Source organism: Lagopus leucura, unplaced genomic scaffold, assembly GCF_019238085.1.
Source record: "Lagopus leucura isolate 7727_CA_CO unplaced genomic scaffold, USGS_WTPT01 Super-Scaffold_100040, whole genome shotgun sequence".
Taxonomy (NCBI): domain Eukaryota; kingdom Metazoa; phylum Chordata; class Aves; order Galliformes; family Phasianidae; genus Lagopus; species Lagopus leucura.
This window is the reverse complement of record NW_024962289.1, coordinates 2,293,103-2,316,793: the sequence shown is the minus strand read 5'-3', so window position 1 is coordinate 2,316,793 and position 23,691 is coordinate 2,293,103. Positions and strand designations below refer to the sequence as shown.

At 48.0% G+C, this 23,691-nt stretch overlaps 1 protein-coding gene across 1 annotated transcript; it reads right to left on the bottom strand.

The window, feature by feature from the left end:
- Nucleotides 1-316: 316 nt before the first annotated feature.
- METRNL (meteorin like, glial cell differentiation regulator) lies at nucleotides 317-21,226 on the bottom strand. The gene is made up of 4 exons (XM_042883896.1): nucleotides 21,114-21,226; nucleotides 15,478-15,866; nucleotides 1,963-2,022; nucleotides 317-1,262 (listed from the first exon to the last, which is right to left on the bottom strand). Exons 1-4 carry the CDS (start codon nucleotides 21,224-21,226, stop codon nucleotides 946-948), a joined length of 879 nt encoding a protein of 292 aa, XP_042739830.1. The 3' UTR covers nucleotides 317-945.
- Nucleotides 21,227-23,691: the final 2,465 nt, after the last annotated feature.

Below are 23,691 nucleotides of genomic sequence, written 5' to 3'. Positions count from 1 at the left end.
CTGCTAGCGCAACCAGAAGCATCAAGCGAGCACCAAGGGCCAGCCTGGCTCTTAGAGGTGTTCCCAGAATAACCCCATAGGCAGCAGAGAGCACATTTAAGAGTCCTGCCTGGCCACGTGTCTAAAATTCTCCCAAAATAGGTCCTGCTTCCCCTTTGAAAAACACTGCGGTTCCCGATGCCTCACAGGAACTCTGCTTCTGCTCAGAGAAGCCACAAAATAAGCGAGCAGCCCAGAAACTGATCTACGAGCACATCTGGAGTCGCCGAGATCAGCTTTACGGAGAAGGAAAAATAAAGATTTTAAACAGCACGTGTCAAATCCAGGGACCTTTATTTCTCTGGAATGGAAAGAATTTGCCAGCCTGGCCGAAAAATTGCAGGCGGCGATTGTACATTCTTTCAAATAAAAAAAGAACACACACACGAGTTTGGCTCCATAAATTTCTGTCATAAGAAACAACTTTGAATTGTACACCAAGCTTTTTACAAAGCAGCCACGTTAAGATGGTTTACTGTGCTCTATCACATTCTCGGCCATTTATACAGAATACAGCATACCAAATGCTACATCAGCTTAAGACATTTTCAAAAATTAGTATTAAAAAGGTACAAAGGCATGTTGGTTTTCATTTGGGTTTTTATTAAGACATGGAAGTTTTCTTGGTTTGTTTTCCTAAGGAAGTCACTAAAAAAATATAATAACTTAATTCATAAGGACAAGATTGGTTAAAAATCCAGCCTTGCTTGCTTGGCAGCCTTCTGAGCTCGTACCTCTGTTGCTTCCATGAGTCTAACAGCATCGCAGGCTGCAGATGTGTCCTGCAAGGTCTCAGCCTGCACTCCAGATCTGGCCATGCTCTCAGTTACTGTCCAGAGTATTCACCGAGGCCAGGAAATATTCCCTGCCCAAAGCTAAAAGCGACCTTCAGCCAAACAGGGGGTTTCAATCTGGGCCAATTTCACATGGATTTAGCCCTTTGTCTTTTGCTTCTTTGTACATCCTTTGGAAGTCTTTAAATCGAGGGGCACAGCCTAACCTGGCTTCCCCAAAGTGCATGCGTCCTGTGAAGAGAAAGTCTCCATCTCCTGGTCTCACCCCACACTCCAGCAAGGTCTTTATTTGTCCTCGCCAGTTCCCACTCTCTCCCGTGAGTTGAAAGACTTTGCTCTTCTGCCTGTACAGTTTGTTGATGCCGACGTGAATCACGGATTCTTGCTCTTCTGCCTCGTTCGTTACATCTTGAATGGAGCCTCTGATCACTGGGAACACAAAAAGGATGAGGAAGGGTTTCTCCAAACCCCCATTGGAATAATGGGGTCCAAACTCAGCCCCCAGTAACCAGGCAGCTCAAAGGTGAGTGATCTCACTACAGCAGCCCTGGGTTTGGTTCCTTGCTATTTCTAGAGCTGAGTTTGTGTTAGTAACCTCCAGCACACATTTGTGTTTGTTATAAGTCATGTTTGCAACCTATCTGGGAAAGGCACCCACGTATTAAATTCAAACACAAAAATAACTGTATCAGAAAAACAGTACAGAATGCAACAAAGATTTATAACAGCAAGTTACATGCTTAGAGCTCTGACAATGTACTTTCTGTTCTGCAGCCATCACAGATACCAGCTAGTACTGATACCAGCTAGTACTGATTTCCTCTTTTAAAAGGGAAGCAGAGAATTATTGAAACTTTTGGTCTTTTGTCAGCAGCCCATTTTAGAGCAGCAAGTAGAGGTACCCAGAAGGTCTTCAAACTTCTGCTTCCACCATGCTCTGCCCACCCTGGGGAAGTAGGTGAGCATTTTGAGGTCATTCTCACGTGCACCCCACCCCTTTGGATTTACAGCATTTATCACAAGTGGGGTTTGCCAAATTTGAGTGGGTGTTTGTCACTTTTCATGGAGGTTTGGTGACGGATGCCATGATCAAGAGGGACAACAAAGGTGGAGGGAAACAATAACTCACCAAAATCACTAGTGCAGACGGCCAAGAGGACCTCTGTGTCACTGCATGGTCGGCATGGAGCTGGAGAGAAACGGGCAGAGTTAGCACAGGACCACAGGATTGGAAATAAATAGCTGGTTTGAAATGAACCAAAATCTGCTTGGGGGGAGCAAGGGATCTTTGTCAGATCCAAAGACCTGACAGGCATCAACAACGCTGAGAGAAATGCAGGCCAACCCCACCCCCAAGAGATTTTTGTAATTAAGTAGGAATATGGATCTCTTTAACACTCCTGCTGGGATGTGTTATCCAGCAAACACCCCACACACTCGCTGCTCTTATGCAAAATGTGTTTTGATACCGGGTGCATTTGCAGAGAGATCTGCTGCGAATTCAAAGCTCTTGAAAGCGCTTTGAAGATCATGTGCCTTTTAAAGGCTGATGGCAAAGCTTCTTTCTTACAATTTCTATCAAGTGTTGTTGGGCTATTTCACAAGCCATTTAGTCTATCACCACATCAAAGTTCCAGGAGGTTACAGAGTGGGGGAGGCAAAGAAGGGAGAGAAAAACCAGCGCATGTGTTTGAGGGCGTCAAGGCAAAGCGGAAACTTGAGCCTGTATCTGGTAGAGCTCAAGCAGCACAAAGACCATTTCCTGTACTGCTGGAAACATTTGGATATCTGCACTAATCTAATCAATGCAAGAATGTGGCTCCTCTTTGTACTCAGCCAGCTATTTCTGAGGAGAAGGTGCTGTAGTTGCAGTACAGATGTTTCCATAATGCCCCACTGAGTTCAGGAATTTGCTTACTATCAGGGTCTGCCCTGCCTAGGGATGCTAATTAAGTCTTTCCACTGGAGGCTCAGGGATCCGAGCCCACTCGAAGTCGTTCTGAAGGCCAGAAAAATGAACACCCATTGAGCTGCTCTGCCCTGATCCACGCAGGTGGGAAGCTGCAGGAGAGCAGCTGCAGACGGGGCAAAGCACTGAAACTACATCAAACCAAACCCGAAGCTGAAGCTTCACCTCTCCTACACACCTCCCCAAAAAATGTGAGCTTGAACCTCGACATCTGAAAGCACTTGGCTGCCGGATCCTCCAGCTGTCACACCCTTCCTCTCAGTGCTGTCGGCCTGCTGGAGGAGTTCATCCATTGCACAAAGTACCTCGAAACTCTCCTAAGCAGCGCTCAGCCATCAGCCTTCCCCAGCACGCAGCACGAGGCGATCTGTGGCGTAAGACAGGGCAAAGCTCGGATTCTTTCCAAGGTCCCGGAAAGGCGGTGATCCAGAAAGAAGGATTATTGAATCCAATCCACCAGATTTACTCCAGTCAGATGATTAATACACAGTGTAACATGCTGTTTAATAGGATTAAAGAGAATAGAAAGCGCACATTTCTGTGCGGAGATATTTGAAGGAATTATTCAGAAAGGTTAAGAAGCTCTAAAAGAAGAGGCTAGGAATAGGCAAAATAGTTTTGTTAAAGCATCTGGATCATCTGAGTATTTCTATTGATTAGAACCTGGATGCCTTCGGGCCTTTTAGAAACAATCCAGCCCTCGCTGGCCTTCTTTCCCCCACGCTCCCACATACCACTGCATCTCTTTTTCAAAAAACTTTGGAAACTGTTTAATATCATGAGAAATACAAAGCCAGCCAAAGCCTGGACACAACTGGAACACTACAATAATGTCAGTCTAAAACTATGCTAACTTTTAGACTCAAGAGACTTTGATTAGTGGCTAAACCAAACATCCAAGTTGCATCTGACAGAAAACCCTAAATCACATCACATCCCACAGTGGCACCCAACAAACCCATCCCACCCCATTCCCCAGCCTCCCTCTGCCCACATCAGGTCCTGGCTTACGTCCCCCAAACGGAGGTGACCTGAAAAGCTCTGGGAATCCTACAGCATTTTCATATGAACAGAAGTTCTAAAAACGTAACTGATGGACATCCACAAAAAACACAGCTGGATTTTTAATGCCAGATTTCAGATATTTTGCTCTGCAAAGATCTAATAACGAAAAGGCATCCTGGGCTTCTCTGAGTGAAAACAGTCTTCTTTAGACAGACATCTCTGTAGTTTGTCCAACCCAGAAAATCAAAAAAAGCAGAATGACTAAGCCATTTTTGTTCTCCAAATGAGTGCAACACAAGCAACTGCATTAAAGATGAAAAAGAAAATAAGTGGTTCCATCAATTTAAATAGTCTGACACTGTAATATGTCAAATGAGCAAGTGTACGCATATGTGTGGAATAAAATCATTTTAATTGCAGACTCAAGGCAAAATCCTGCATCCTTTTTAAATGCAGAAGGAAATTAAAAGCGCTCAGTATTGCTCACACTAGATCATTACTTACAGCCTGCTTCAGATCCATGCTGACTCACAGCAGCTTGGTGGCATGCAAGCTCATTTAACAACCATTTACCACCACCCATCGCTGCAATACCAGACAGATGAAGAACAGAAATCCTCTTCTGTGGAACAGCTCCCACATCTGCATTCACAGAGTATCAAATACATCCTGCAAGTGGCAAAAACTGGCTATCCAAGCACAGATGGAAAGTGAGTTGTGAAGGATTACTGCTGAGGTAAATGGACCATTAAAAAGCAAATAACATGCACTGGCTACAGCTAAAGCTTCATTCCTGTGCAGTCCCATAAATAAAATCTTAAGAAGGAGACAGTGCTTATGCTTTCTTTTGGACTACAGCCATGAAAGAATCCACGTGTTTATGCCACAGCTTTGTCATTTGGGGTGCTCTTCAGCACCAATCTGCCCTGGGCAGCAGGTGTTTTCCTCTATCAGAAGGTCAGAACCATGCGTACACTTCCAGGCTGAAAGAGGAAGCACCCTTACTTGTATCAAAACTGAAGGGGAAAAAAAAAAAGAAAAAGGAAAACCAACATTTCACACATGCACAGCAGGTGAAGATGTTCATTTTCCGAGCAAAGGGCCCAGTTGCCAAACAAGAGGCTGTGTTTCCCCAGTGCCCGACTCCCTGGGGACAGCTCGAGGTCTGCCCAGGTTCTCATGTCCCAAAGCACAGCTCCGAAATTACAGCAACACCACCACCGTCAGCTGCACTAATTCCTTGAGACTCAATAAGCCAAAGAGCCTCGATTCACACAGCAGCAGGGGAAGTAGGAAAAAAAAAAAGAAAAAAAAAAAAAAGAGAGAAAAGCAACGTTTTATTGAAGCCCTCTAAAGCCCAGATGCCTATAACTCAACCGCACCGCTTGTGGCATAAAGCCTGCATTGTGCACGTCGGCTGCCGACTCTCCTGGGAATGCCTTTGATGGATTTTGACAGTATCCTGACCTGAAGTAACCTGAGGCAGCCCTCTCCCTCCACCCCGCGGCCCAGTGCCTCCAAAGGCCTCTCTATTCACCTCCCCACAGAGGGAGATGTAATTACATCATTCCTCACGAGCCAGCAGTCATGTCCCAGCTGCTTTGAGCGATTTGCCCTCTGAACCTGATGTTACCGAGGAGGACGCAGCGATGCTAACAATAGACTGCACTTGTTGGCCAACAGCTTTGTTGAGCACGCTGCTGATCTGCTCTACAGGGAGGCTGAAATGCTCCGAATGGGGCAGACGTGGCCCAAAGGAGGGCATAGAACTCCAGGTGGTCCCCAGCGAGGCCAGTGCCAAAGAGCTGAGATGGCTGAAGACAGCCACTTCCTACCCTGGGGATGGATTTCAGGGCACCTTTAGTGCTGCAGTTTAGCTTGGGTCTCCTCACCGCTTCAAGGGCTGTGGGTAAGTGGTGGCCTTTCCAAGGGCACGCATCCCTTTTGGTTTGGGGCACCATAAAACTCTTCTATCCTTTGGAAGAGGGAGGTGAGGGTTATTCAAAGGGACATCACTGTGGTTTAGGACACCACTAACGTTGTGACCCATGATGCAGACATCATAGAAATCACACAGATAGGTCTGATCTTCCCTTGAAATGTTTGTTTCAGCAGCCACACAAGGGCCTGACCAACCTCAGCTTACCCAAAACCGGCTTCCAACCAATGAGGAAGAGGAGTTCTCAGCCTGTCCTACATTTCCTTAACATGCCATCAAGAAGAATGGATGAACCTCTCTGCAGGTCCTCACACCCCATCCCAGAGCTCTATTTCCTCACCTCCATCAACCCTTCCCCATCCACCCCACGGCTCCAGCTGGGCTCTGCTGAACATCATCATCGCTCTGACAGCAGACACAGGAAGAGAGACAACCTTCAAGCAGAAGTGAAAATATTGACTGCAAAGTAATTGCAGAAAACCACCTTACTGAGGAATACCCTTCGGTTTCATTCAGCTCGTACACGCGTGCGGTGTGGTGGAGGTGTGGAGGAGGAAGGCACACAGCTGCTTCATCAGCACTTCAGTTTCTCGAGCCATGCATTCGTATTTCTGAATGACTCTTTGAAGAGCAATCAGACATCCCAGAAGCTCCTGAGGAGGCCCAAGTAGGGCTGAAGCACTTTGTTACCCCTAGGTTTGAATCAGTTGATTAAAACAGGCATCCCTTCCTCTTGTTGGTAAGCTCAGCAGAAGGCATTCAAAGCGGTTTGGGGGTTTTGTTGCAGACCAGGCTGCTTTAAACCAAGCCAGCCAGCATTGCAGCACCTCAGCCTCTGAGATGAAAGCTGCCAGCCCGACATCAGCACTGGTTCAGGCTGAACAAAAAGTACCCACCCACACCCTTTAAACTCTTGCTGGCAGCTCTGTAATTGCAGCCATACTGGAAAGGGCATCATAGGATGAGTGTCCTTCCTGGAAACGCAGAGCGCTGGCTTCCGGGAGCAGATGGTAAAAATAGAAATGTGGTTTCTCCAGTGATGCTGCATTTCTCAGTCCTATTTCTGAGCCCTCAGCAGAAATGACTATGGCTCAACCAACTCCTGCATGCAGCCTGGGCGCACGGGCTTAAGGGCAAAACATCATATGAGCACCAAAAAAAAAAAAAAAAGAAAAGATCTTGCCCGGATCCTACTTCCACTAATTAAAAAGCTGAATAAATTCTTTTAATTCTTACTTTTCAAGTTTGCCTAGGCTTTTTGAAAGGACAGCTTTCCTGTCACAAAATTTATTTGGCAACTGCTGGTTCACCCAGCCCTGACTAATCATCTTTCTAAGTGTACCTCCAGCTTTCCTACCCCCTCACAAAGCTCTTCCAGAGAAAGCCAGAATAACTTTCATCCTCCAAACAACCCCCGCAGTGAAACACCACTCCAAGCTACATCAACACATCTGCATGTCAATGCCTCTTCTTAAATATAAAATGGAGCTCAAACCAGCAGAGCTACATCCAGCACACCTGTGCTTAACACAATACCTGCAGCCACACACAAGGGGAAAACGCGGCCGGATGACACCGAGCAGCTGGGCTGGAAGTCACGGACACCCAGTCACAACACACAGAGGAGCTCTCTCATCACTCTTTTGTTTTACAAGGCTTTCCTGTTCTTCGCATGGGATAGGATTACATGCTTTTCTGCAAGCACTGCACTTTTCCTAGCGTGTCAGTAGGAAAATGCCAAGCTGGGGAGCAAACCCAACATTTGGGCTTGTGCTGATCCCAGCCCCTCAGCTCGATGGCCATCGTATGGGGTCAGGAAGGATTGTGCTCCTTAAACCAAAAGGTTGATGCTATGAATAATGCACAGAACCAGTTCAGTGCTTTCCTGAAGGCAGAAAGAACCATCTCCATTATTAATCATATCCATTATAAAGTTAATCTGAGCTCTGTGCTAAGCGAAAAAACCTCAAGTGTCTCCCTCCCTCTACCACCACAATTCAGCCAATATTTGGTACAGAACAAGATGGTGTTTCAACAGCTGATCCAAAGCAATGATGCTGCAGTGGAGAGCCACCTCTAATTTCTGTGTCTGAAGCAGGGATCTTGGTTACTTTATATCTTCAGAAGAAAATCTCCTCCTCCAGCCCCTTGCCTTACCTCATTTCCAACATTAGGTTCAATGTGCACATACGTACAGGTTTCCAGAAGTAACTTGGAAAATAGAAACCACTGGCCAAGAGCTATTTAAACCTGCAAATAAGTTTAATGAAATGCAGACTTTCACATGCTGTGGCACGGACCGTGCCAAGAGAATTGAGTTAATACCACATCCTTCCTGCACAGAATAAAAAAAGCACACTGTAAACCTCACCAGTAGAGATGTGATGACCTTCACATTCTGAGAAACGTCAAGACAAGAGCCCATAAACCAGAAATTTATCTTTTCACAGAAATGTCTTCCAAGAAGGTATTAAAGTCCTAAGTACCAACGAAGACTATTTATGTAAACAGTTCGAGGGAGAGATTTGGTACCAGGCAAGCTGCATTTGCAACAGCTTTCAAAATGAAACTTGGCTCAGCATCTCTGGAGCATGTAAGGGTTCTCTGGGGTTGCACTGCAGAGTCAATGCTTTTCTGCTATTCCAAGATGCAGCACCCATTCTGACAAATGAGCTGAAAGGTCAGCTAGAAACACAAACAGCCATTTGTTGAAAGGGGGAAAAAAAAAAAAGGAAAGAAACAAAAGAAACGGCACAGCAGATTTTATTCAAGCATCACCAGACGCTATTAAACTCTACCTCCCAGCACAAGTGGCTCCAACCCAGGAGAAATCCCAAGAAGTGTCATAACTTCACAATGCTTCCTGCTGCCCCATCTCCTCTGGGCTGCCTACTGCGTGTCCCCAACACCTTCTCCCTTCTCTGTTGCCCCTCCTGCCACATGCAACCATTGCTCAGCCTCCATTGCTGCCTTCTGGTCTCTCCCCACTTGTTCCCAGTGTGGAGCTGGGCTGCAGGCTTGGTGCTGATGGAGAAAAACTCATGGCAGAGCCTCACTGGGACAACATTAGTGCAGCAGTAGCAAGGTCAGCACCTAGCTGAGCTCCTGCACTTACCCCTTGCATCACCAGTCCTATAAAACCCCTCAGTTACAGTCAAGCCCGCAGCATATCACATCCAAATAGCTGTACTGAGTAAACCACATCTTTGGTTTAATTCCCCCTGTTCAAATTGCACCAGCAAATAGAGCCCAGCAAACAAGAAGCAATTACACTCTCACGTGCTCCTGTGCGAGCAGCCTCAGTAACCACCTGCCATTTCTTTGCTTTCTCTCTCTCTCCCTGCAATTAAATAGAAAAGCAGACAGCAAGTGACTGCTGGGAACTTCTGCTGTATGCCCACAAGACACCAACATAAAGCCATTAAAAAATAAAATCAATTTGTTTGTCCCCGAGAGGATTCCTTTCTCCTTCCTCGAACCCCTGCTGCTCCACCAAGGACCAGGAATGGAAAGCTCTGGGCAGGCACAAGGATGGGGCTGAGATGCTGTGGGTCAGAGATCCCCCGAGGGTTGCAGGACCTGGGGTCTGGGTTCTGCTCCTGCCCCACAGCTGCAGCACTGCACTTCCATGCGGCCCTGGCACCCCCCAGCAGCACAAGACAGAGCAAATATTTCTCCTGACTGAAAAACAACAAAGATTTATGGCTTGGCTCATCATCCCCTCCTGAAATTCACTGCAAAAATATTTTTTTCTTCTAAAGAAAATGCCGTTCCAGAGCCTTGTAAAAGCACGCGCTCACCAGATCGAGGAAAACAAAGTTAGAAGGGAAGTTCTGATGTCTTGTTTGGTTTGGTCTGTGACAGACAGCTAACAAAACACTCCGTTCAGACAGCGTGCAAGGGCAGGAGATGAGAAGTTACACTGCGTTGTCTCCCATTTCCCTGCCAGAGCACTGCAGTCAGCACCCATGGGCTGAGCTGTGCCAGCAGCACAATGTAGCCCTCTCCTCATCCCCGCCTCTCCTGGCCATTAATGCCTCCTATGGGGAGCAGGATAGAATTAAGTAACGAGTGGCTGGTTAAAGTTAAACCCTGAGAGCGGGGTAATGGCAGATCAAAGATTAAGTGATTCTTTAAAAAAAAAGCACTTTTGCATTCACATCCACACCGGCCTTCTGCCTGTTTCTAGAAAGCGGATTCTTTCTGGTACACAGGAGAGCTCTGAAGGAACACAGTGAGTGTCATTTTAAACCCAGGTTTACTGGGTCAGCACATTCTCATAGTGGGCTCAGCCCCACGCAGGGAGGTGATGGATGTGATACCACTGCTCTGTGAGCCCCACAAAAACTTACTTCAGGTTCTATATTTATAACAGGAAAAGCTTTAAGATGTATGCATTCTTTTTTTTTTTTCCCCCTCTTTTCTTGTCATCCTCAGATCACTGACCTATCCTACACAGAATTTTTCCTTCCATTTCTCACTTCCACTCAGACTGTGCCTACATTGGTGTAAATCTGACAGCCCCACTGGGGCAGAGCTCCATCCTGCACACACAGACGATCCTGGGGATGGGTTAAAGCACTGGAAAACCCAGCCAGGCTCCCCATGCATATTTAACAAGTCACAGCTTTGGGCCCAGGGCGGCTTCCAGGTACCCACGTAACATTACAGTGAATGCTTTCTGGCTTCTACAACAGATTACAGCTAAAGAGATTTTCCACCCTGCAAATCGAGCCCCCAGCGCAGGCAAATTCTGACCTAAGTTTCTTACTCCTCCAGGAAGGTGGAGGGACAGGAGGAGGAATGCAGCTCCCCCATCCCCTCTATAACTACAGCCTCAGGAATTAGCAAGCTAAACACTTTCGCCGAGCAAGCACAGAGCATTATTAAAGACTGCCAAGCAACTCGGCTGGATTGCAGACCTGGTGGTGGGGACCATCTCCTGCAATACATAAAGGTCAGCGCAAAGCAGAGCCCCAGCTGCCCGCACAATTCACCTGACTGCTTATTGGTTTTGACTGCCCACTGAGTTGGGAAATAAGCTAACGGCATTCGTGGCCAGTCTAGCAAAAATAAGCTATTTTCTTACAGCCTGTCCCCTGCAGCTGTGTATTTATCATTGCTGCTCCATTGTCACCTCGTCTGCCCACTGCAGAACCAGCTCCTGCCCTGGCAACATCAAAGGGCAAGCGGGGCCACAGGAGACTGCTGTCAAACCCATTTGCTTGGGGAAGGAGAGATTAAATTAGGGCATCCCTCCCGTTTTATTTTATTGGTGGTTGAAGACTTCTCAGTTCAACAGTTTCGCCTTATTGAGGCCCACTGACTCCTGAAAGCATCAGCCCTGCTCAGTGTAAGAGGGTTTGAGTGGAGCACACGTGCTGCCCATGTAACAGAACTGCGCTTCAAAATCATTTCACCCAGGAAGGAACCCAAAAAGCTTTGCTCTTAAGCTCTTAATCGTAGCCCAGATACCAATAAGCGTTCTTAATTTCCAGTCTGTTTTCTCAGGCCAGTGAATTAATAGCTTACAGGAAATAGCTGAATACTGTCCTTCATTAGTTAACTGGATTTATCCAGTTCTGCTTTTGTTTTTCAGATACCCATTTCAGCACAGGACCTCCTATCTATTAATATTCTCAGCCAGGTACCCAGCATTAATAAGGAAAACATATCAAACAGTTACTAGAACCTGCTCTAAGTGGGGAGATGCCATCAAGATAAAGGGCCATTTTTGTTAAAGTTTGACTTCTTTACTACACAAAAGTGGGAGGGTAACGAAAGTGCTTTCAATTTACCTCCTGAGCCCTAACAATCAAATTATAGATAACCCCACGAGCGCATAATGGGAAAGGCAAATTATGCTTGTGTAAAGATGGATCCAGAGCTTGGATGCCATATTCCTGAAATACTGAACTCAGGGAGGAAATAAAGGTCCTTTGGTCCTCCAGCGCTTGGCCAAACGTACAGAGCCCTGTTTCAGGTCGGTAGAGGAGCAGCTGAAGAACAGGAAAAGCAAATGACTCTCAAGAGACCTTCGCCCTTTCCATAGGAATTTGATCCCCGCAGACCCAGACCAGGCAGTTTGGGTGGATCACCGCTCTCAGAACACTGCTGGGAGCTGAACAACACTCCTGGCAAAAACTCCATCTACCTGCCAGTATCACAGCTGCGGAGTATTTCAACCCAGCAGAAGAGATGAGAATCAACAGAACTCAACAACCTAAACGAGTTCTGCAGCTTCTCGATGGCCTTGAGCCAAAATGTCGCTCTGCCTCAGTTCCTCCGTTGGGCTCCAGAGCCACTGAAAGCACTGGCTGAAGTCAATGGCCCATCTACACCCATCTGCACGGGTGCGAATTACATTGGGGGGTCCAACCCAAAACCTAATCTGAAAAGGAAACCATTTCAACCACCCATGGCCTCGGGTATCAGGGAGAACATGGCCATCAGGATGCCCGAATGGTGAAGCTGACCCTTCCATGGGACTGCTAATTCCCAGTGACGTGAAATGCATTTTTTCGCTGGTCACCACTGGACTAAAAACCATCCTGTGCCAGATTTCAGAAATCTGGATTAAAGCATATCAGTGTACAATACGTATTTCCCCCAATTAGGGAAACCTTTAGAGAATGTGGTAAGGCAAACTCAGAGCCAAGCTCCCCAAATTTGGAAAATCGTAGCAATTTGCTGTGTCTTTCAACCTTCCCAAGAAAAGGGAAAGGCTTATTCAGAACCTGTGTGTGTTTTCTGCTGAATTATTTGCAAGGCTCTGATTAAGTGGGAAAGAATGGCTGCAAACTAATAAAACTTGAGGTTTTCTAATTAAACCACAGGCACCCTGCCAAGCATCGCTGATTTGTTGATGCGCCCTGCAATGTCAGGACTCTGAGGACACAACAGGTCATTAAAGTATTAAACAGATGACTTACACTCTTTAATCAGAGCCGGGATGCCAAGTTAGGAAGAGAGAGTAAACTCAAGGGCAGAGTACAATAATTATCACCAGGAAACAAACACACCGTTGAGGGAAAGTCGAGAGAAATTGCGAGTGATTGCTGGAATAGCTATTGCACAAGGAAAGGGCTGGATCACCAAGCCCCACACCTGGGTCTTTTATGACCAAAGCACAAGCACCAAAGCTTCAGGCACCCAACCACGAAGAGACCACCGCTGACTGCAGCAGACTTCCTCCCCAAACAGACTGATCGGCAAAGAGCATTTATTTGGAGTTTTCACACTAAAAGCAGAAGCAGCTACAGAAGAAAGAAGGTCCACAGGCTGCAAGGGGTCCCGAATGCATTGCTCCATAGAAGCCTCGCAAGCTATTTGGCAGTTTCCCCAGACATATAGATATTTATAGGAGAATAAAAGTGCTCATCTGACTGAGTAGTGGAAAGAGTCATGTATGGCATTTCCATCGTGTTTTCACCCCCCATCACCCCTCCCTAGCAATAGAATCCAAAAACAAGCAGAAGAAATCATTTAAAATACAATAGAGGTCCCTCGTTTGCCTTGAAGGCTCTGCTGATGAACTATTAAAACACTTCTTCTGTCCAAACAGGACACTTGGAGTGTGAAGCAGATAAGCCTCCCGCATTGTTTTATAACAGTGCTGAGAAGTCAACCAGCGTCTGTCAGAGCTGAAAACACAGCAGTCCTAGAAAATGCGGTTTAATGTGCCTATCAGAGAGGAAGGCTGTAGTCAGATTCAGCCCTCAGTCTGACTGCTGAAAGTCTCTGAAGAAAAATACCCAAGATTTTACGTGGAGTGAAGAGCACTGAATTCTGAGAACAGTGCGGCTTGTTCTGAGATGGCGAGCACACGCAACTGTACAAAGCTCAGAAGAAATCATATCCACGTGCAAATTAAGGGAGGGGATGAGCACTCTTTCTCTTGTACTATTTTTATGCACATGCAAAAACAATTTCAACTTTTCTTTGGGAAAAAAAAATCGTATCTTGACTTTTCTTGGTAAAGTGTGACTTGCTTCTTGCTGGCCTGCCTGCATCTGCGTCCTCACAAAGAAAGGAGCACTGACTCTGGGAACATTCTCCAAATAACTGATCAAACAATGTCTTTAATGTCTTCTGTGATGGAATTTTACTACATAGCTAGCATTCTGCACAGCATATTCATCTTTGAAGAAATGATCTTACAGGGAAAGCAGCTCTGCAGTTGGTGCCAGACCTCTTTGCAGCTCTTGTAAAGTGCAGAAGTGGTGAAGTCTCCTTGCAACGCACAGCCCTCAATACTGCCCTGCGAGTTGCACGCAGAGCAGGAGCAAAGAAAGCAGTTTAAATATGTGAATATTTGCGTTTTTTTGTTTTCATGGCAAACACGCCATCTGTCAGCTATCAGGGTTACTGCATTAGCCCTCAGCCCGCTGCTATGTGGCTGTTAGGAACTGTTTTCAGCGTCGAAAGAAGATCTGTGGAAAAGATCTGAGCAGCCAACATCTGCATGGCAGCAGAGCAACAAGAATGCACGAATGCACTAACCCAGGGTCCTCTTGTGGAAGAGAATGGGACTCAAGCTGTTCAGTCATCTACCCAGAACAGGATGGGAGACACACGGCCTGGAAATACAGCGACAGCCTCATCAACCACACTGCTGTGTATCAAGTGGCATCTCAGCCACAGCACAAGGCATCGTGCTGCCCACCCTCAGCAGCCTACGCTCTGCTCCTTGGGCTGACTTTTGGGACACACTGTCCTCCATCTGCTGCCGCGCAGGTTGCACTGGGCTTCTCCCCTTCCAGGAATCAGGGATAAAACCTAGAGGCAATTCTGCATGGAAGAGAATCAGACACCACCTAGCTGAAAAGAATTCCCCTTCCCCATCATCCTCCACCAATTATTCTTCTTCTCAAACTGCCTACTTGATTAGCACAATTAGGTTACACCTACAGCTTTTGTTCTCAAGTGCAATCACAGAATGGCTCAGGTTGGAGAGGACATCCATGTCCATCTGCCATGTGCTGGTTGCCAACCACCAGATCCCATCCAACCTGGCCTTGAATGTCTCTGGGGTATCGGACTTTTAAGGCTCATAAATTCTTTCGTGCATTCCCCCTTCCTACAAACTTTTGTTGGTATAAAACTCCTCCCTGCAGAACCTGATTTGCAGAGTGGGTGAGAGAGAGGACAGCATTGGCACCGTGCACACAGCATCAGCCTGCTGGAGGCTGCACAGCAATGCTCCAGAGAGTGAACTAGAAGAGCTGAGGAAGGAGCACACCAGAGACGAAAAAAATAATTGGGTCAGCAAGGAGCAGTAGTTGTAGAGGAAAAAAAAAAAAAAAAGAAAAGAAAAGGAGTTCCTCCTCGTTTAAATGTTTGTTATTCAAAACATGCAGTGGGGTTTTAAAAACTGATTAAAAAAAGCGGTTAGCCAACTGCTGCAGCAAGGCTCGGAAGCCCAGTTCACACTGGAGTTCATTGCAGGGTAAAGCCAGTTCCTGTGATTCACCCCAGGCCTGTAAGGGGAGAACCGTTCACAATGTAGCCCTTAACAAATAATTTGGAGTTCAGCCTGTGCTACCAGCTTCCAAAAAACAACAACAAGGAATTAAAAATATATATCTATTCTTCTGCAATAGCCCGTTTATAAAACATGCCCTTAAAAGCACATGAAATTCAGAGCCAACCACTTTCCCACTCACTCTCTCTACCATCTGTTCTGCATCCAATACAATACGTGAAAACACGACCGATATCCCAGAACTCACCAGAAACTGTGTGCAAATCAGATGCAATCCCCCTGCTCATCAATTCGTACTGGAAGCCTGTAATCTTCCTGCTAATGTCCTGCTGGGGGGTGGCCTCGACAAACAGCCCCCCCTGCTCATAGCCAAAGCAGTACACCTTGCTGGGGCTGCGCTCTCCATCTCGGACCAAGAGTTTCAATTCTCCAGTTTTTTCCAAATAAATATTTGCTCCTGCAGAGTCCTTGAAGGGCTTTATGCAAACAGTCAAATGTTTGTAGGAGGCAGGTGAAGTGTTGGGTCGCAGGTTGACTATGAGAGCTCCTGTGGGATACATCCACTCTATGGAGCCTTCGGAACAGCGGAGGTAGACCTGTTCAACATCCTTCTTGTGAGACTCATGAGTTAAGCCACTGAGGGAGGAAAGAAAGAGAAAGTTAGACAAATGACAGAGCTAGTAAAGCAAATGTCATAACCTCAAACCTTCAAAGAGCCACATCAACAAGCGCAGGAAATCTACTGTAGGGCTGAGTGTTAGCCCAGCCAGCTCGGCAGCTGCCAGAAGCATTCATCTTAATATTAAAGGACAATTTTCAAATCGTCTTCCAAAAGAAAAAGTCAAACCACTAATAATCGACTTCAACATTAAGTAGGATATAAGCACATGATCAAACACAGCTAAATTACTACAGCCTCGATTGCTGCCCATCAGCTGAGCTGTGGCAAATGACTGGGCGCACACCAGTGAAACACGTACACTGCAGCTCCCTTCCCGGTGGCTCACACCAGCACAGTCTCCAGCCTCACAGATCTGACCCCACCTTTCTATGAGTACTTTGTTCCTCTTCCAAGTCTGTATTCCCAATGGATCTGAAACTGGGAGGGAAGCCAAGCTCACGCCGCGAGCTGGAGCAAAGGGATGCTCTGGTGCTGCTGATACTCCCACCCCAGTCTCCAAAATAGGAGGTGGGGAAAAAAGACCTCCCCCCACTCCTCATTCATAGCTAGGAAGCACAGAAGTAAGCTCCCCTACTTCCCTCAACATGAGGTTAAACCTTTCACTGCTTAACTCCAAAAGCTCTGAGCTATGGGTGCTCAAAGGGGCCAGTTAGTGCTGCTGGGACAGTGGGACATCACCACTCCTTGCCCAGCACCAGGGCAAGAAAACAAACACCCCAGCAGTCATTTTGAGGGCAGTAATCACAGAGATGGGACCGGAGCAACACAGGGATCCCAGGCCTGCGGGATGCCCAGGCTGAAGGGAAACCTGTAGTAAATCCTACAGCCTGCTTGCCCATGGCCTGAAGCAGGAATGGCTCTGAGCAGCTCTTGCTGCACGTCGCTGCTACTGGGCCAACCCTGCACATGTTCTTTACCCAGACTTCAAGCACTAATATTTACCAGTACTTAAAGAGGGGCTCTGGTACTTGAAGGCCTAAAGGAAAGCTGGCGAGGGCTCTGTATTAGGGAGTGTGCTGATAGGAGAAGAGGAACAGCTTTCAACAAAAAGAGGTGAATTTAGATGAGATTTTGAGATGATATTCTTCACTCAGAGGGCGGCGAGGCCCCAGCGCTGCTGTGCACACGGAGCTGTGGTGCCCAAGCCTGGAGGTACCACAGGATATGGATGGGCCCTGGGCAGCCCGAGCTGGGGGACAAGCAGCCCATGGCAGGAGTGGGGCTGGGGGCCTTAGGGTCCGCTCCAACCCAGCTCCCAAATATAAGCATCTTTCATTCTGCGCCCATAAAGCACCACCCACAATGAGGCCCTGAATGCAGCTCCCCGATCTGCTGCTCAGCACTTTGGAGAAACTCCTGTTTACCAGATTAACCAAGAAAGGAAAATACGTAAAAAGGATGAAACAACTTGTCTAAGGGTACACAGGAAATCTGTGGCAAAGACAGAATGTGTTTTAAAATAGTGCAAGTAATGACATCAATCTCTGGTTTCTCAACAGAAACCTCTGAATTGACAGCTCTTCACCCCAAAGATACATTCACGTGCTGAACGGGGTTAAAATTCAAGCATTTAGAAAGTAACAAGAAACTGTTTGTAAAATGGGGGGGGGAAAGATGGAAGGGGGGGTGAAAAACACACATGCAAACCAACATATGGTTTGCATTTACTGTTGATGTGACTCATTATTGTGAGTGTCAGTGTGACCCACTTGATAGAGGTTACACGAGGAAGCTCAGGACAAAAAGTCATATTTAATAATAATATGCCTGCAAACATGTGCTTCTGAATGATCTTGAAAGCCACATCAAGAACACAGAGGAGGAGAATCGAGGGACAAGTTTTTGACCTCTGGTCTCTTGCCCTCCAATTTCGGTAGTGCTTGACACGTTCAGGAAACTTAACTTTCAGTGGGACATTTCAAGTTGACTGTAAATCCACATCTGGTCCACAAAAATCAGCTTTCACCACAGCACGAGCGTGATGCCACTCAACAGAAAACACAGAAGTCTGTTTTCTTGCAAGCAGTGAATAAGTAAAACTAAATAGTGTGAAGTTTATTCCACTGCAAAAAAAAAACAAAACCAAAACAGAAGAGCCCTCATGCATCACTTGTTCATTCTCAGGACATCAAAACAAGCTACATAGGATCTGTAGGCCTTATACTGGCAACTTCCACTCCTAAACCTCAGTGTTTAAACAGAGGGAAGGTGCATGGGGCAAAACTGTGAACTCATGCACTGAAACTGCTGTTGCAAGTGATCCTACCAGCACTGAGGCACTGAATTTCTGCCAGAGGAAAAAAAAAGCCTCAACATTCAAACAATCATGCTGCTCAAACAAAATAAAACAAAACAGGGCGGACTCTGAAATTATCTTCTGAAAGCCAATTATATCCCACAGGCAAGAGTGATGCCATTGGACAGACACATCAAGCACAAGTACCTGTACACATTAAGCCCTGTAATAAAGGGTGACTCAGAAGTTAAGCAGATTTCAAAATACACACCAGTGTTACTTAACAGCAACCACCATCATCCAGTCAGACCTGTCACTTTGCTTGCAGTCAAAATGACATGTCACCACATCAAGCTTGTTTAATGCCACGCTTAGCTCTCGCTGGCCACTTATACCCTGAAATAAAGGTCCATACCATACAATAAAGCAGGTCTATCTTTTCTATTTTTTTTCCCCCCAAGTTCATCATGTTTTTGTTGCTTTTAAATTCACAGCAGGCAGATATGGGAGCAGACTCACGGTTACAGTGACGGATGAGCCATCCATCATCTCCTTCAGATCTCTGCAGTTTATTGGAACTTCCATCTGCAACAAGCACTGCTTCCTCATACCAATCCATGAGAACATCCTGAATCACTGCACTGGTCTCCTCACTCCCTTTCTGGTTTCAGCCCTGCCCCATGTCTGCCTTGAAAGATCTATGGTGCAGTAAGCAATTATGCTGCAATATGCAACAGGTGCTATTCAGAAGAAAAAAGGGATGACAGGACTGGCACTATCTACTTCTATTTCAGATGCTCTGAAGAGTTACTCAGAGTACCAACATCCTCTCAGCACCCTTCAGTGAACGCAGAGAACTTCAGATCCTAATTTAGGGGATAATTAGATAATTAAGGATGACAACATCAAGACTTCCCTGATGCAGAGGGTAAGACCAATGGGTGTAATCTGCCACACCACAGAGTGAGCTGAATTCTCACTCTTCCAGACTGCATCAATAAGGTCAGAGCAGCATATTCTCAGCATGTCAGTGGGGTGGTTTTGCCCAAAACATTGTGAAGTCACTGCAGCAAGAAAACCTGAAGCTACAGCAAGAGTAATAACCAGGCACACACCACAGCAAAGTTTCTGCTTGCTTTCTGGACAGTGCTCTCCTGGAAGCTCTGTACTAAGCTCTTTATTAGGATGCTGCTGTGGCCTACTGAGTGTACTTAAATTGCAGGTGTCACACTGTGCATTGCATCACATTCCCCTGGAAGCATGAGGGATATGCATAGGAATCCCAGCACAGCTCCTCACAGTACTCAGGGATATGGGCTGGTTGCTTCACAAACTGGTGGGGAAAAAAATCATACCAAATAGATTCTGTTTTCATCATTTCTAATATAGATGTATATAAAGGTGAGAAAAAGCCTTCAGGTTTACTGTAGAAGATCACTAGGCTCTCAGTCTGCCCACACAAGCCAACCTAGAACTTCTCAGCAAGAAGAAAGACTCAATTTTGGTATCCAAGTTCATAGGCTTTTCAAAGTTATGGCCAAAATATAACACAAACCACCCAATGACTTCAAAACACTACATTCCACAATAGAAAATCCTTTCTGACCTACGTAGCTATTAAGTATCCACACTGAAATACTTAATTAGAGAGTACTTATTGGCACATCAGAGTACCTTCATCCTTCCTAACTGCTAGTCCTTTAGGACAAATCAGGTGCCAGTTAACACCTTAGGACCAGCAGCATTTCTGGTGACACCTGCATGCTACCAGTGAGGCCAGAGACAGCCAGGCCTGCTCCATCCCCTCCCCATGGGCTCTGTGGGGACAGCTGCCCACCCAGAAGATGCACACAGCTGGAATGCTTAGGGATGAAAACAGGTACAGCTTTCAGAGCAGGGAGGCCGGAAAAGGAAAATAATGCAATCATTATTTGCCAGAGGACTAATAGGTTTGGCCCATATCGAACGGACTCGCCTTCAAGTGGCTTCACAGGGATTAACGACACATCAGTTGTCAGGAGTCCAAAAAAGTTTAGAAAAGAAGTAAATAGCGGCATCAGCCTCCAGACAGCCACAGATAGGAAGTTGTTACGCTGCGAGTCAGCCCAGCTGTTTCCCCACTTCGAATTCTCCCTACTCCAAAATACCTTCCTGACACGAGCTGGCCCAACTTTTATTTTACAGAAATTCAGATCTCAGCAGAGCAGCGAGCCAACATTTCTGACTCCCCAAGCAATTCTCTTCAAGCCGACACAAAGCCAGATCCAGCAGTGCTTGCCTTTTAGCAGAGGAGCTTTTTAAAACCATGAACAGACCCAACCGCACACGCTGAACTTATTACGAGCAATTAAAGGAGAGATAATTCGGGAGATAAACGTTTGAGAACCGACGTCGTTCCTTATTCAGGGCAATTAGAACAGATCGGAGCGGGCTGCGGCAGCCCAGCGCTCTCGGGACGGAGCGGGCAGCTTCCAGGACCCGCCGGGACGGCGCTGCTGCGGGGCCGGGAGCGGCGGCGGTGCGGGGTGGTGAGCAGCGCGCTGAGCGGCGGAGCGGCCCGCAGGTGCAGCGCATCCCGAGGAACCGCGCATCTCAGCGCCGATCGCATCCCTGGGGAAAGCGAGACAGCCCCGGGAAGACGGTCGAGGGGATAAATCTCTCCTCGGGAACGTGGCACCGCCCTCCTCCTCCTCATCATCGTCCTCAGCCCACGGCGCCGCTGGGCAGAAGGGAGCCTGCCCCGGTCGCTCCAGCCCTGCCCTGTCCCGGCCGTTCCAGTGCTGCCTCGCAGGGACGGGAGAGCGGAGCAGAGCGGAGAGGAGCAGAGCCGCCCCGCTCCCGCCTCATGCCGCCCCCTCCCCGCACCCGGCCGGGCATCCCGCTTTCGCCCTTTTGTTATCGCCCCCGGTTTCTCCCCGAGATGAGGGGACGCGGGGCAGCCCCCGCTTTCTCCCCCTGGTCTCACCTCCCCTTCCAGTTGCACAGGTCGCTGGAGTACTGCGCCTCGGCGCCGCCGCCCAGCAGCAGCCGCAGCCCCAGGAGCAGCGGCAGGAGCCCGGCGGTCGGGGCGCTCCGCATGGTCCCCCCGCCGCGACCCCCGGCCCAGGGCCGAACGCTGCGCGGGAGCGGTGCGGAGCGATGCGCGCAGCCCCCGTGGGCTCGCCTACATGGCGGGCAGCGCAGGGCGGAGCGGAACGGAGCGGTTACCCCATGCCCGACTCCGCGCTGCGCCGCTTCGGCTCGGCTCTGAAGTTTGCGGCAGCTCGGCTGCGGGCTCCCAGCTGAGGGGCGGGAGCGGGCCGGCCTCCCCGAGGAGCCTGAGCTCCTCCTTCCCCCGCTGCCTCCCTCCCTCCTTCTTCGGCGGGGCCGGCACTTGCAGCTCGAGCAAAACGCGGCGCCGGATCGGGAGCTGCCGCTGCGCCTCGGGCAACGTTACGGCGCAGCACAGGTGCCCGGCACTGCCCCGCGCCCGGCCGCCCCTCCTCGTGAGCTCCGGCCTCGGCTGACCCCGCAGGACCCGCTGGCAGAGGGGCTTCACTCCCTCCCTCCGTGACATTCCCCGGGTGCCAGGAGTGCATCCCGCACCTCGGCCCCCAGCAACTCTCCAGCTTTCCTCGAGGATGTGAGCTGATCGCTTTGCTGGAACCTTCTTGTGTTGCCACTTAACAGGAAGCACTTAGGAGTCGATCTTATTTGTGAACTCTCCTTAATGACCACTCTGGATACCACCGTGTCTTGTTTAATGCCCCTGTTTAATCCACAGTTGACTTGGGATGCTTAAATCCCCTCCTGCAGGACACCAGCAGCATAGAAATGCTTTCCAAGGTGGGAGAGCCCCAAAGCCACAAAACGGGGCGGGGGGGGGAGGGGGGAGGGGGCAACTGAATGTGGGGAAGTGTGGGGAAGATCCCACAGCACACAGACAGCACTCAGCCCTGAGTGTTCTTTTCAAGGGGAGTGAGGTTGATATAATACAATTCTACAGCCACAGATAGAAGAGGGGTTAACGCACTTCCAGATCACTGCGTTTCTCAGTGTCCCGTTGTTCTTTCAAGTGTCTGTCACTGCTCAGGGCAGGGCACTGTGGGGCTTTTTCTGGGTGAGAGTTCACGGAGGAGCATTAAACACATACAGCAGGCTCACAGTTTGGTGTTACCCTCCTTGGTGCCTTTTATAACACGTAGAGGGATGGTGCAGCTCGGAGCTGCCTGCTGCGGGAACAGGAGGGCATCCTCAGCACTGCATCCCTTTCCATTTGCAGGCTCAGCTTTTCGAGTCAGGTTTTTTTTTGGTTGTTGTTATTGTTTTGCAAATCACAGGTAGTGTCCTGTTGCTTATGAGGTATTAACATAATTGCAGCAATTATGTCAAATGATGCAGTGCATGTAAAGATGCAATCAGCACGCAGGGACGCGATGGCAACACGCAATGGTGCAAAACGCCCCGTTCTCCTTCTTATGTGCGGCCGCACAGCTTCAGGGCTCTGAGCCTCGGTTATTTCTTTAGAAGGAGGTTTTGTTAGAATGTTTTCCTTCCTGCCCCGCCACTGGAAAGAAAAGCATACAGAGCAAACACCATATTGCTTTATTCCTCAGTGTGTTTATGTGTACAACCCTCTGAATGCCCCCCAGCCCCCCGGATCCGATTCCCTCCGCAGCGCTCCAACTCTCTGCGTTTGGTAAAACAAACAAGTGCCTGGGCAGCCGCTCACATTACACTGGAACTTTTGAAACTGCCCAAAAACTGGGAACTTTTCAGGCGTTGGAATAGAGAGTGCTATTCTGCGGCGCCTTTGGCTTCCCTTCGCCCCTCGTTTCAGCTGATTTAAGGCAGCGGCCTCAGTGCTGGGTGCTCGGGGCAGCAATGACAAGGCGGGGGCTTTGCAAGCATTGTTGTCTCCGGGCCTTGGTGATGCTGACATCAGACCGACGCTGAGGAGACTTAAAAATGAGCACAGCAGAGGCTGCGGCTGCGGAGCGCGGCGCCCAGGTTAAGCCTCCCCAGTTCCGAAGTGAGGGGCAGAAGGAGATAGGGAACCTCCGCAGAAGGGGCTGCTCGGTTCGCTCATTTGCATCTCAATCCCCACAATGCTCTTCCGGCTACTCACAGCTATTCCATAGTAGTGCTCTTGGCTGAGATCTGGGAACACGCTCAAAGGGTGAGGCAGCTTTTGGATGCACTGAGCTGTTTTCTGTTTGAGCTGTGAAAAGCAAACATCTTTTCAAGAGAGAACATTCTGAACAGTAATTTTTTTTTTTTTTTTTTTTGCATTTACAATTCAGAAAGAGCAAAACTTCAGTGAAATCTGGGAGAAAAATACTGTATAATATCAAAAGGAAACATAAATCCTCTGCAATGAAGGCTTCACGCTGCCCAAAAGCAGAAGTTGCTGAGTTATTAGGCTGGCCTAAAGTTCTAAGGTGGCAGAACTGGAGGCACAGGTTCTGGAAGCAGCTCCATGCACTCAAACCCCACTAAAACTCCATCACCTCCTCAAGGAGCAGCTCAAAAGATGAGGATCTGCACAGCCACTGAGGGCATTC